We start from the raw sequence: 14,777 nt of genomic DNA on the forward strand, positions 1-14,777 counted from the left end.
TTTTCAACAAAACAAAATTTATTTGCAAGATTACCGAATTAAACACAAACAAAAGAGAACAGAATATAGAATAACAACCGATCTGAAAACCCAGCAGACTGTCCAACTTAATGATGCTGTTCCAAATTCCTGCAACAATCCCCATAAACACCCCTTGGCAAAAAAAAGTAAAATCAAACACAGGGTCTTAGAGGACAGGGAGAGAGAAAGAGAGATGGCAGAGAGATTCAGCATGGAGCACCTTCCATGTAGCTGTTTCTTGAACCAGCAGTTTCAAACTGACTGACTGCTTTCAGGGAACAGCCACACTGCTAAAACCAAACCAAAGCAGAGAAAAGCTGAGCTGGGAGAACTGGACACTCCTCTTTCATTGTTCAAGTGTTTTTTTTTTAAAATGCTACTTGAAAGCATTCTCAAATAGTTAAGCCCAGACTTTTCTGAATCACTGCTTTTATGACCTCTCTGGAAAAAACCCAAGCACAGCATAACCTTGTTAAAGGAGCAGCATTATCACACTGTGCAAAATCAGGATGGAATGTTGGCAAAGGTAGGATTGGGCTTAGCTAAAGTACTGCAACAGGCTGTCCATTCAATTTCAAGGAGCACGAGAAAAACAGGTACATTGGAGAAAAACTATCCCCATACCTCGCGTTAAGGAGTCAACACCTTCAGAGCTGGAAAGCAGAAAGTTTTTTTAAATCAGTGAAAGTAAAGACGCAAGTATGCAGATCAAAAAAGTCAGTTTTTTCATTTTTATTCACAAATTTATAGTCACTAAATTCAACCTCATGTACAATCACTTATAAATCCATAATTATCTTGAGTTGTGTAACACTGGTGCAAATATAAGGGGGAGAAAGGTGGGGTAATAATTTTGACTCCTTTATAAGTCACACACATTCCTGAAGAAGGGCTTATGCCCGAAACGTTGATTCTCCTGTTCCTTGGATGCTGCCTGACCTGTTGCGCTTTTCCAGCAACACATTTTCAGCTCTGATCTCCAGCATCTGCAGTCCTCACTTTCTCCTATAAGTCACACACCCTACTGTACTCCGTCACAGAAATAAAATCTAAATCAAGGATTCTCCATGTCATCATTACTTAAAGTTTATAATCCAGTAGTTCACTTTTCTTACCTCCCTACATCTAACTCATTCTGCTCACAAACCTCAACTCTGCTCTCGAGTCCTTAATATCTAATTGTCACCACATAATAAGGAAAACCCTTGTTTAGGAGTACGTATCTCAAAGACTAGACAGTTGCCAATGAGATTAAGGTGGTAATCAGAGTTCTCTTAACATTCATGAAATAGTCACGCCTCATGCTTGTAGTTTTAAGTTTATCAGAACAACTCAATTGGCTTGCTGTCTTTTAACTCAATGACAGCCACTTATTAGCCTGTATTCACAAAATTGGTTGGAGAATACCAGTAGAAATATTTCCACAGCATCATGATAATCAGAAAGAAAGTGACATGACAAAATAGCTTTCTTAAATTTGCTCATGTTTATTGAATTGAGTTCTCTCACTATTGTTGCAGTAGATTTTTAACAAAAAGTTATGGCACATTACACATTAAAACATTTCTGAAAATATGCTTTGTACAGATTAATAGGAAGGAAATTCACTTGTGATTTGAAAGTACAGGTCAACATTAGTGGAGCAAGCCCTTGCCAATTAAAATACTGTCAACCCCACTCCATCAAAATTGGTATAAACTAAGATTCAAACTGTAATCTCAGTCCGTACAGCTGACAAACATATCAGGTGATTTACACATAGTGTCACTAGGGAGGTCTGGAATGTCATGCATTTGCACAATAATCTACCAGGTGCAATTTTCATTGGTCTGCTATAGAGCTGGAAGGGAGTTTCCAGTCATAAAAGTCACTCACTATTCATAATTAGTTCTAGCATAACGAGATGACACTGAAATATAGCCTCAATTTGACTGCCTAAAAATGTTTTTTTATGAAAGGATATGTGTGTTCACAGGTTGTATGACTGCTGGTTAGGCCAGAATTTGTCACCCACTGTTAATTACTCTGTGAAGGTGGTGTTGAGCAGTCATATTGAATTGTTATAGTCCATGTGACCTAGGTCCAGCCAGAGTGCTGTTACACAAAGAGTTTCATAATTTGCTGAAAATGTGTTGCCAGAAAAGCGCAGGTCAGGCAGCATCCAAGGAACAGAAGAATCAATGTTTCGGGCATAAGCCCTTCCTCAGGAATGAGGAAAGTGTGCCCAGCAGGCTAAGATAAAAGGTAGGGAGGAGGGACGTGGGGGAGGGGCGTTGGAAATGCAATAGGTGAGTTTCACAATTTGACCACTCAATGATGTAGGAATGAAGTCATGGTTCTACATCTGAGATGTACAGCTTGAGGATGGGGGCACAGCTTTCAATTGGAGTTCCTATGCAGTAAATGCTGACCTACCCAGCAACACACAAATCCTTTGAACAAATAGGTAAAGATAAAAATCTGCTGCTGTTGCCCTTCAATGTGCTCAAGGTCATGAACTGAAGAAAAGATGCTGCTGAAGTAGCCTTGGTGAGTTGCTGCACTGTAACTTTTGAAATTGGTCTGATTTCTGGCACTGGTTTCCAAGCCCTTTTGAAACTACTAAAATAATTAGTTATAGATGATTGATTCCAATTCAATTTCATGGGCACCAATGATCAGCACCAGATACATATAAACACAAGTAACAGAAGTAGTCTTCACAACCTTTTGAGTTCACTTCGCCATTCAAAACTTTTGTTTAACATCAATTCCACTTTTCTATCCTACACCCCTGTCCCTTAGTGCCCAAAAATTGATAACCTCAGTCTTGAAAATGCTCAGTAGTTGAGCATCACCATGCTTTTGAGCAGAGGCCCCTCTGCGTGAACAAATTTCTTGTCATCCAAGTTTAAAATGACATCCTTTTAGCTTGAGATTATTACCCTTAGCTCTACATACTTCAGCCTCACAGCATCCACTTTGTCATGACCTCTTAATTTTTGGGTCCAATATGACTGTTCTTCAGAATATCAAAGAATAATCATAGGAGATTTAAAGTATAACAGTTTCTATCTTCACAGATGCTGCCAGTCCTGCTGAATTTCTTCAGCCATTTTTACTTCAGATCTCCAGCATCTAGTTTGATATAGTCACTTGGACAAAGGTGGATTAATTAAGGAAAACCATCATGAATTTGATAAAAACAAGTGGTGTAAACTAACTAGATTCAGTTGTTGATGAGGCAACAAGAAAAATCTGATGAAGATAATACAGATGACATGATGTACATGAACTTCCAAATACATTTAACAAAGTGCCACATGATAGATTTGTGAGCAAAGGAGGCCTGTGGAATATAATGAACAATGGCAAGATGGATACAAAGTTGAAGGACGAAAAAAAAGATTTATGGTGCACAGTTGTTTTCAGTCTGGAGGACAGTATATAGTATGCAGCCTAAGGGTTGGTATTACGAGCACTAAACTTCTTGACCCATATTAGTGGTCCAGACTTGGCTCAACATAACAATTTCAAAATTTGCTAATAACACAATGATTGATAATGTTGCAAACTGTGATAAGAATGCTGAAGGACTTTAAGTAGATGTGGATGGGATGGTGGAATGGGTGAACACTTGGCAGATTAATACTGCTACATTTTGGTAGAAATATGAAGAAAGGTAATATGACATAATGGGTACAATTGTAAAATGTGCCAATATTGAGTGACCTGCTGCATTTATGTACAGAAATCATTGCAGTTCATAGGGCAGATTGAGAAAATGTATGGAAAGGAAATAGAGATGCTAGGCTTAAGAAATTAAGATTTAGTGCAAGGAAGTCCAATGAAGCTTTATTTCAAAATGCTTTGAGTTCAGCTGGAGTGTTATATAACTCTGGACACTGCAGTTTAGAAAGTGAATGAAATGTTCTTTAGAAACGATGCAGGAAAGATTACAAGAATAGTTCCAGGGAAGAGGAATGTTGCTTATGTGGATAGTTTGAAGAAGCAAAGGGTATTCCCTTTAGATGTAGGTATATCCGCTTGGTTCTGCTTTATCCACAGTGTGTTACTTTCTCAAAGAACTCCCCATAAATTGGTTAAACATGATTTCCCTTTCACAAAAAAATAAGTGACTCTGTCCAATAACCTCCAACTTATCTAAGTGACTTGCTAAAACATTTTTATTAATAGCTGCTCAATGACAGATGTTGAAGTTATCTGGTCTCTAGTTTCAAACTTCCCATCTGCCTTCACTTTTTGAAAAAAGGAGTTACATTTGCAATCTTCAAATCAAATTGGACCTTCTCTGAATCTGGGTGCTTTAGAAAATTAAAATCAATGCACGAGTTATTTCACTAGCCACTTTTTTTTAAAAAAGATTTTAGGATGAAATACATCAGCACCCAGGCACTTGTCAACTCACAGCTCCAACAATTTACTCAGAACAACTTCTCAGGTGATTATCATTTTCCTGAGTTTCCCCCTCCCCACTTACATTTACCAATTTGCTTCTGGGATGTTACTTGTACCATCTATAGCAAAGATAGATTCATCTGCCATCCTTTTATTTTCTATTATCAAATCTCTAGATTTACATGTTATAAAACTTACATTCACATTATTCACTTTTTTTATTTCAACTATTTATAGAAACTCTTGATTAATTTTTACTGCTCTGGCCAAGTTTCTTTTGTACTTTCCTTTCTTAAAAAAAACATTTTTTTATATATTCTGTCTGATATTCTGACCTTCCACTTCCCTTTGCACAATAATATGTTTTATCTTTAAGTTTACTACTACCTTTAGCCTTTCTAGTTAACTTTGGATGCTTGGGTCTGTCACTTGGAATTTTTCTAATTCATGGGAACATATTTAGCATATTCATAAATAACCCCTTAAAAGTCTGCCACTACACATTTACTGTCTTGTTATTTAACTTAATTTGCCAATTCACTTCAGCCAACTCTACTTTCATGCCCATATTTATATTTAAAATAATAGTCTTGGACCCATTCCCTTCTCCCTCAACTTGAATGTAAAATTAAATTATACTATGGTTGTTGCTACCCAGGGGCACCTTCACAATAAAATTGCTAATTAATCCTCTCTCATTAAACAAATCAGGCTAGGTATAGGGCACTCTCTGGTTGGCTCCAGAATATGCTGTTTGAAAAAAGTATTCTGAAATTATTCCATTAATTTATCTAGGCTATATGTAGATTAAAATCTCCCATGGTTATTACTGCGCCTTTCTGATATAATATTTATTCTCTTAAAGCTGGAAGTTAGAAAAGAAAATCAGCAAATCTGGCAGAACCTGTAATGAAGTCCAGAATGTTCAGTTCTAAGGAAAAGTCATCCAACAGATAGTGTCAATCGACTATCTTCTGTTTCTCCACCTTACCAGAGATAGTCCACACAACCTTACCAATCATATCCTTCTTAGCTGCTTTTTTCATTTTAAATATAAATCATGTATTATAGCGAGACCTTGTATAAGATGCCAAGTTAGATCAATTACATTTCAGGGCTAAAAATGTCATATTTTAAATGAATTTATTTACACAAACACAATGTATTTACAGCAAGAGGTTATTGTATTCAATTTCTAGTTCTGAAGTTTCATCTTGCTAAACTAATATCACAACAATAATGACTTTAAAATCTTGGTACCTCAAAGGGATTTCGCTGGCTCCTACAGCACCAAACTGTAGGCCCACCAGATTAAATAATGGAAAGCATTTTTTAAAATTTTGCAATTGCAGATCAAAAACTGAATTCCATTTTTTTTTTGTGATTAGGGGACAACAAATAGGATCTTGACAGTGCATCTACCAGAGCCATTTGGCAAGCACTGAATGTGAATTTTTAATAAATTGCTTCCCTTGAGAATATCACAGCACTAATTAAACCAGCGGCTGGATAATATTTCTCCTCTCCATTTACTTCATTCTTCACCTGTACACAGGTCAAGAGGCAATAGTTCAATTGCCCAATCTCTGGTAAATCATGTTGCAAACAAATCTGTATTTCAATCTACTTTCAAATTTTGCTACCAAAAACTGATATAGACTGTTATTAACACTCATAGTTAAGGTACACAAAGTGAAAAGATTGCTAGCTCTAGCCTTCTGATGGGCTGCTGCACCTCCAGATGATAACTATTATCCTTGTGCTTGGCAAAGTGTCTCAGGTAAAATATTTTGTTGCTAGACATTTTTTTAAAACATGGCAGCTAACTAAATCAGTTTCATCTTTACAACCAAATCACATGGTACTGTCCCACTGTGAGTATTTACCTCACAATAGCTGCAGGGGAGAAAACCCAAATCCAAAACATGGTAAACAAAAAACAAAATAACGCAGATGCTGCACATTGGAAAAGAACAGAAAAGATTTAAACTATCTTGCAGATCCAGCAGCACCTGTGGAGAAACAGAAGACAGTCAATTGAAGTTTTATCTTCAAATTGAAAACAAAGAACTGCAAATGATGATTCTGATGAAGATTCACCCAGGCTTGAAATATTAACTCTGCTTTCTTCCCACAGATGCTGCCAGACCTGCTGAGTTTTGCCAGTAATTTATTTTTTTCAGTTTTAAGACCTTTCCTTAGAACTGAACAGTTTGGACCTGAGCTATTGACAGTGTGGACTTTTGCAGGTATTTTCAAATTTGCTGAGTTTTGTTCCAGCTTTTCCAGATTTTAACAAAGCATCATAGTTAGAGAAGGTACAAGCATGTTCATAAATATGGCATATAGTTTGTGCAGAAAAGCACTCCTTATTTTGGTACCATGTTCAATGGCTGCATCAGAGTCTGGAATCAGATCGCTAAGCATTCTTTGCATGATTATACACTTCAAACTAGCTATTATCCTACTTACAGTATCGTGAATAGATTTCCAAAAACAGTTTGCTTATTAAAAAGATAAGCAATGAATGCCTTAAATCTCAAAATATTTCCAGTTCCACTGAAAACAACTTTTGAAAATGAGCATTTAAAATGTATTACCAGAAACATTTCATTCAAGTTCTTTACTCACAAATCAATGTAGATTTCTCCTGGAAATTTGTACTTGCTCATTTCACAAAATGTGTAAGGTCATCACATTGGTTACAATTGGGAAAATGCATGTTCAACATTGTGCAGGTAAGGTTACTATTCAAGACTCTGCTAAAATTAATTTACATTTGCAGAGATTTAAGATCTTCAATGACTCAGTACAATCAAGGAGTGTGACTGTATTCATCTTTTTTCTCTCCTCTATTAAAATATATTTCTCAATGAACTCAAAAGCAGTAACCTGGGAAATTTTCCAACTGAAAATATGTTGATCAAAAATATATTTGAATGTCCAGAACACTGCTAAACTATTTAAAACACTGAAAACCAATTTAAACAATATACACTAAACCATTCGGTAGTTTATTGGTGTACATAAGGCAATGACTTAGAAAGTCAAAGCTGTACAGCATGGAAACAGACCCCTCAGTCCAGCTCGTCCATGCCAACCAGATATTCTGAATTCATCTAGTCCCATTTGCCGGCCTATGCCCCATATCCCTCGAAACCCTCCCCACTTACATTTACCAATTTGCTTCTGGGATGTTACTTGTACCATCTATAGCAAATATAGATTCATCTGCCATCCTTTTATTTTCTATTATCAAATCTCTAGATTTACATGTTATAAAACTTACATTCACATTATTCACTTTTTTTATTTCAACTATTTATAGAAACTCTTGATACCCATCCAGGTGCATTTGAAATGTTGTAACTGTATCAGCTTCCACCACTTCCTCTAGCAGCTCATTCCATACATATACCCGCGCCTCAGTGTGTAAACGTTGCCCCTTAGATCCCTTTTAAATCTTTCCTCCTCTCGCCTTAAACCTATGCCCTCTAATTTTGGACTCCCCAACCTTGGGAATGTTCACCCTATCCGTGCCCCACATGATTTTAGAATTTAAAATGAGGTTTACTGTCATATGTACTCAAGTACAGAAGCACAGGGAAAGGTTTACAATGTCTCTTCTTATGCCATCATCTTAGGTACAAATTACCTCGGTACAAATCTAAGATACAAAAAGAGGAACAAAGAAGAAAGAAGTTGCACTACCTTGTAGTATAAGTGAGAAATAAGATGAAGTTAAATAAATAAATATTATAGTCAAATAAATCAATTACAGATAAACATTACATTGTAGTAGATCAGCACAGGGGCTTCTATATGTCGTCTGACTGGCCTTTCAAGCCACTGACTGTCCGCACCGGACCACAGTTCAACAACCATTCCCGCTCTGCTCTGCACCACTCCATCCCGCACTGCTCCATTCCTGCTCCGCTCCAGCTCTCAGCCGTTCCATGCTCCATGCCTCCAGCTTGCTCTGCTCCTGCTTCAGATACTCCACACTGCTTCATGCTTCCAGCACGCTCTGCTCTGGCTCTCAGTCATTCCATGCCTCCAGCCCGCTCTGCTCCGGTTCTCAGCCACTTGCACCATTCCATGCCTCCAGCCTGTTCCACTCCAGCTCTCAGTTGCTCCCAATTTTACAAACCTCTCAGATCACCCCTTTACCCCCGACATTCCAGGGAAAATAGACCCAGTCTATTCAGCCTCTCCCTCTAGCTCAAACCCTCCAAGCCTGGCAAGATCCTTGCCAATATTTTCTGCAGCCTTTCAAGTTTAACAATATCTTTCCTTTGGCAGGAAGACAGAATGGCATGCATTTTTCCCAAACGTTGCCTCACCAATATCCTGTACAGCCACAACATGACATCTTAATTCCTTTATGCAATACACTGACTAATAAAGGCTTAGTACTTTAAATGCTATTCTTACAAAAGGCTTTTAAAAATGTGCCTACTAGAATCAGCATAAAAATGAGTGAAAAATTTGAAGGACTTTCACTCTTTAACTAATGTCACTGAGAAAATCTCTTAATTTTGACCTGGGAGTTTGTAAACAGGTCTTGATTTGGATGAAGTAATGCAAGAGAACATATAATACAGATAATTCATTTATTATTAAAATATCCAATCTTCTGTTTGGGTTGCACTGGTTCTGCCCAATTACACTGATATTTTGAATGAAACATTACTCCTTCCATCCAATATTAAGACTTAAGATCATATGAAACAACTCTGAAGACCTTTTTAAAGAGATTGGAAAAATTCTGTGCAGTTACACAGCTTCAGATAAGGTATATAAACTATAGGTGCTTCAACTAAAATTGAGAGACAGAGACAGACAGAGAGAGAAAGAAATATTTGCACAACTGACGTGCCACAAACATAACACCAGTATTATGCTGACCAATATTAAGAAATGTATGTCGCACAGAGTAGGTGATGTCAAAGCTGTAGTGACTATTAAATGTGTAACCTGATTGTGAAAGAAAAAAAACTTTAAATATCATGAAAATATGTTTCTCATTATTACTATGATTTCAAAAGGCAGTCTTAAGTCCAAGCAGCGACTTTCCATGTATTTATTTAGATATTTAACCAATACGTTGGTTCCTTCCCAAACTGACTTACTTTCTTGTCAACTATGTATTTCTACTCTCATCATTTCCCACTCCCTGTCTCATTTGATATACCTCTGCATCTCTTATCTTTCTATTTCTATGTCTGATACTTGGGGCTTGATATTTATGAGGAAATTTGAGGGGATGGAGATTTGAAAGCTTAGGTCTAACTTTGATCCAGATTAATTTAGCGACAGGACTTAATTAGCATTTCTGAGAACCATTTTTTTCACTTCCAACCAACGAAACTGAGGGCAAGGTACTTTGAGATGTTCTGATGTTGTGAAATGTTCACTTCTTTGTTGTGCGTTATTAAAAGCACTTTAAAATATGTAAATGTTTTTCTGAAGCCATGTATTAACAAAAAGAGACACGATTTAATCTATTTCCAAATCTCTTTCAGTGCTGCTCCTTGACTAAATAACAAAAAGTGCCACCTAGGCCAAATCCATTCATTAGCACCTTATAGCACAGTGTACAAGCATTCTTATAACCATTACATTTTAGTTTCATAATAATTAGGTACTCATCAAAAATGCCAAGCAGCAACTTAGTAATAAAAAAATCAAAATTACTGCAAAGTGGTCTAACATATGGTTTATTTACCAGCTAAGTCAATTGTTAATTGTTGTGCATGAATCGCCAATTCTGCATTCTTATTTATGTATATTAATTGTTTTCAGTATGTTTAACAATATTAGAAACCATTTTAAAATATGAATTTCCATTCACAGTACATTATTAATTTCAGAAAATTGAGAGAGTCTTAAGTGAAGGAGGTTGTGGTTAAATATGAATCAGTTTTTAAATACATTTAAAACAGGCCAGACATACTAACACTGTAACAATTCTATCCAATTTTGCATTAAGACTGCTTTTAGCATAAACCTTTTTTGCAACATTGACACATCTATAAATAGTATCTAAAACGTGTCACCATAAGCCAGTGCACTTGCTTAAGTAACAAAACTGCCTAAAAATACCAGCACATGTAGAAGGCCATTTGCCCAATTTGCTTGCATCATGTTAACTACATAAGAGATATTTTACTCCAATCCTGTTCCTCTACACCATTGCCATGAAGAAAATGAATGAAAGCCCTCCAACCCCAGAAATGTGACCTGAAGAAAAATCTGAAGTGAAAGCTCCTAAGCTACCTCTAATTCTTGACTGAATCAGAAAGTGCTTATGTTCAGTATTCAACATATACAATATAAGTAATAATTCTTGAGAAACAAATATTGCTCTTAAGATTACAACCACATGCCACCTATCTTCCCTGCAGTTCAGGAAATCACTGGCAAACTCTCAATTGCATTGCCTTCGTTCACTAAGTGATTTCCATAAGCGATAAGACTTAAGATGTAGGAGTTGAAGTAGACCATTCAGCCCATTGAATTTGCACCACTGTTCAAGAGCTGATCTAATCATGCCTAACTCCACTTTTTTGCTTTTCTTCTCGAACCCTTGATTCCTGTACTGATTAAAATTCTATATCAGCCTTGAATTTACTTAATTACCCAGCCTCAATAGCCCTCTGCAGTAAAGGCCATAACTTTCTGCACCACAAAGCAGAGACTATAAAAATGTGAATATCTAATCCAAGGAGTAGTCACCCAGTTACTTTAGCATGGCAAACTAAACATATCACCCAATTTTAGAACACAATCTCATCTGTCACTACAGAGAATCTCCATTTTTTTAAATATCAATTGCTATTGATGCTTATTCTTTGCAATACAAAGTCACACTCCCGCAATTACCAAACTTGGTGTCTTAAGCCTTCTCCCAGATTGGATAAAAGTCAATAAAAGTCCCATATACACTCAAAGTTTGAAACAGAGGGAGCCCTAGAGAAGTTCACAATTCATTTCTAACAGTGTAATGTCAAGATATTTGCATTACAGAATTTCAGTGTTTCAAATTACTGAGAACTACTTCATGATTGAATTTGCTGAATACACCTTAAATTCAAATATTACATAAAAAAAGCTAATTCATTACAAAATATTTGGCACATGGTTCATCGAAAAAAATGTCTAAGATACACACCGGTTTTATTTGAAAATTATTGTTCAGAACTCAAACTCAACCATTCCCTGCCCCTTCGCCCCCAACGAAAGAAAGCAAGATCACACTTGACAATACTACGGCAATGCAGTAAGCCTAACAATTAACTTCCTTAAAATTGTTACATTTAATTTTATAGTTAAGAAAAAGAACTCAATTTTTTATGTGGAAGAGTGAAGAAATGACAGCTCCAATCAGAACAGAATCACAGCCAAATAACCATGGTGTATTAAAACAAACTGTAGCACATTTAAATGAATATCCTTTATCCGAGTTAAAATAGCCACATTTCTCTATCACAAAACTCATTCGAGTTCAAACTGCAAAATTAAACAGGTTTAACAATTTAATTTTATGGGAACCACCAACCCTGCAAGCTGCAGTTAAAATGAGCCAGAGCGATGGACAACAGGAGGCATGCGTTCATCTAAGGCCTGAGCCAAGGCCATGTTAATGTCAATAACGGTTTCAATCTCCAAGGCAAAGATCGGCGCACTCTATTGATTGTATGTACATACTATTATGTATAAATGTGTGAATGTGCTAGTTACTTTGTTATATAGCAGTGAAGATGCAATTATGTATTGGCATAAGCCACTGACATTCAAGCCACTTTCGTATTTGAAATAGAAATCCAAGTAAATTTGGTTACCATTCTTCCTTCCTATAGATGGAGGAAGCACCTTTCATCTCTTGAATGATTTAGTTGTGATATATTAGTTATGATGGTGCAGACATAAATTGTGTTGTCATAATGTCCAGCCTACTGTGGATTTCCACAATTTTAATACATCGTTTTCGCAAAACTCTGCTTTGAAATTAAACAACGAGGCGATGTTGTACATCCCACAAGTTCTGACGGCAGAACATTGAAGATCGATGATTTAGCCTGTCACCCTGAATGCCCACGATATAAAACGCTGACATGTAAAACTGGAGGTCAGAACGCTAGTCTAAACCATGACAACAATACGTACAAGAGAAGCACAACAGCCAGTGCGTTTGCTTAGATGGCCAAAAGAAATATCAATGATGCTTGCGTTTTTTTTCGGAGAGGGTCTACCATGAGTTGGCTCGTACAGTCAAACAAGAATCAATGCAGCTGTCATGTGTCTAGGGGCTGCACATTTTTTAAAAAGCGCAGGTTTCTGCCCCGCCTCCTTCGCATTGGGCTTTCCTTTCATGAATCACATTGGGCTCAGGATCTTGGTATCAATTGGTCAACAGAGCTGTCAGTCTCAATTACATCACAACTCGACTGCAAGTTGACACTGAGGGGTTTCCAGGCCGTCGCCTTTGGTCTTAAAAAAACCGCTAGGAGTCACATGAAAAGGGTGCAGGCCCTCGGCCAAATACCTCCGTTCACTCACATCATAGACGCATAACATGAAGTACGTTTACTTTAAGCTAAACGTGGCTTTTATCTGTCAAATGCAACCCCAGTTAAAAGGAGCTGTCATTTCACAGAGTCGCCTCCTAAAACGAAATGCTGCAGGGCCATTCATATTTATCACATCTTCCACTATAACATTATAATATACATGCACAGCATAGATTTCTAAAGCTTATCAAATCCCACGTCTATTAGCTTTGATGAAATGAAATGGAAATGAAATCTAGACGCAGAAACATAGTAACGTGTCCATGGAAAATCCAGCTGATCTGATTTCCTGCAGAAGTTAGACACAGCAGTTACCGCATTTCATGATGTTTTTTAAAAGAGACTTACCGAGTGATTGACTCCCCACATAAAGACGCTAAGCAATGGATCACTAGCTCGAAACAGCTTTACTTTCTGAGCCACAAAATGTTTCTTCTTGGTTTTCGTTTTGCTGGCGAATGTTGTACTGTTCGCTGCCATCTTTCCCCCTGTCTCGCGTTTTGCTTTTACTTCGTTTTATTCACCAAATTATTTTTTCTCTTTGTAATTGTTGAAATGGAAATGTTTGTGATTTAAAACAAAACTTATTACATCTTCTTCCTTCCCCTCATTGAAAACAAGAAGTTAAGACGGTTATGATCAGGAATTGTTTTGGGGTGGTGGTGGTAGTAGTAGCTCAGGCTGGTTATTATATATTCTCCAATGCCCTGTCGCTTCCGGACCTTGATGAGTGTGTATGAGAAACTGTGAGGAGGCGAGGCTCCAGCTACAAGCCGCGCACACACGCAGTGCACACTGCAACGCAGCCTGGAGATCTAGGGACTAGGCGGGGAAACAAAGGCTTGTGATTGACAGCGTCAGAAACAAAACACAATTGGAGCCCAGCTTTGCAATGTTCTAAATAGGACGGTACCTGAAGACATGCGACCAATCGCAGGATTGCACGAGAAGATTTGATCCCGCGTGCATCTAAGAGAATAAAAGCCATCAAGTTGGGTTGTAGAGTGAGTGGGCGTGATGTGGTATTTTACAAGCATCTAAAAAATGCTTGAAAACTTTATAGCCTTCCGTTATGTGTATCAAGTAAATAAGACAATCCGATAAGTCAGAGCTGTGGACAATGTGCTTGTCTTGCTGGGGACGGGGAACTACAAAAACAATCGTGTGGAGAAACTTGTTCTCTAAAATGGATGTGGTGGAATTCTGAAATACATAATGGTTGAAACGATAAAATCAGAATTATTTCAGAAGAAAAATGTTAATTTTGTATATTAATTATGTTAGCGATATACTAGTGTTTACTGTACATAGGAAATAACGCCACTGTCCGGTTAGTGGCGTGAATTACGTTTCTCCTCCAGAGGGAAGTTGGATAACTACTGGGATTGATCAGAGTAAGGTATATCCAAATGTTAAGGTTTGAGTACGGTATATCCAAATGTTAAGGTTTGAACACTGTCATTTTAATTAATATATCTCAATTGATTCAGATAACTCCTGTTTCCCTAGTTGGAGGGTTTGATAAGTGTTTTGTGTTTCATCAGTACTGCAGCAATGCAATCACTCGCATTGATGTAACATCTATAACGTAATCAAAATGCCAGAAGACGGTATCCACGGACGTTATGAGGCAAAGCCTAACGGTTCTATAACTTGGGAAGAAGTACAACGATGCAAGATTAACCCCCAATTTTGCATCAATACACAATCATGTAACCACAAGCACTCACCCATTCCCCAGTTTTCTCTGCCCCTCCTTTTTTTGACTGGTTTAGTTTTGATTCT

At 37.2% G+C, this 14,777-nt stretch overlaps 2 protein-coding genes across 4 annotated transcripts in view; one reads left to right on the forward strand and one right to left on the reverse strand.

Annotated features, from left to right (window-relative positions):
- LOC122550031 (phosphatidylinositol 5-phosphate 4-kinase type-2 alpha) overlaps positions 1-13,859 on the reverse strand; it is a 257,190-nt gene extending 243,331 nt beyond the window's left edge. The window contains exon 1 of one of the 2 annotated variants that reach the window (XM_043690447.1): positions 13,341-13,859. In XM_043690447.1, coding sequence (XP_043546382.1) covers positions 13,341-13,472 — 132 coding nt within the window. In that variant the 5' untranslated portion in view covers positions 13,473-13,859. Of the gene's footprint in view, positions 1-12,588; positions 12,708-13,340 lie in introns of those variants that run through there. The other variant, XM_043690449.1, reaches the window with a different exon arrangement.
- armc3 (armadillo repeat containing 3) overlaps positions 12,098-14,777 on the forward strand; it is a 201,039-nt gene continuing 198,359 nt past the window's right edge. Inside the window, exon 1 of one of the 2 annotated variants that reach the window (XM_043690445.1) lies at positions 12,098-12,117. The gene's annotated coding sequence lies outside the window, so the exon portion shown is untranslated. Of the gene's footprint in view, positions 12,118-13,958; positions 13,997-14,777 lie in introns of those variants that run through there. The other variant, XM_043690444.1, reaches the window with a different exon arrangement.

The sequence above is a fragment of the Chiloscyllium plagiosum genome, chromosome 5, assembly GCF_004010195.1.
Source record: "Chiloscyllium plagiosum isolate BGI_BamShark_2017 chromosome 5, ASM401019v2, whole genome shotgun sequence".
Lineage (NCBI taxonomy): Eukaryota > Metazoa > Chordata > Chondrichthyes > Orectolobiformes > Hemiscylliidae > Chiloscyllium > Chiloscyllium plagiosum.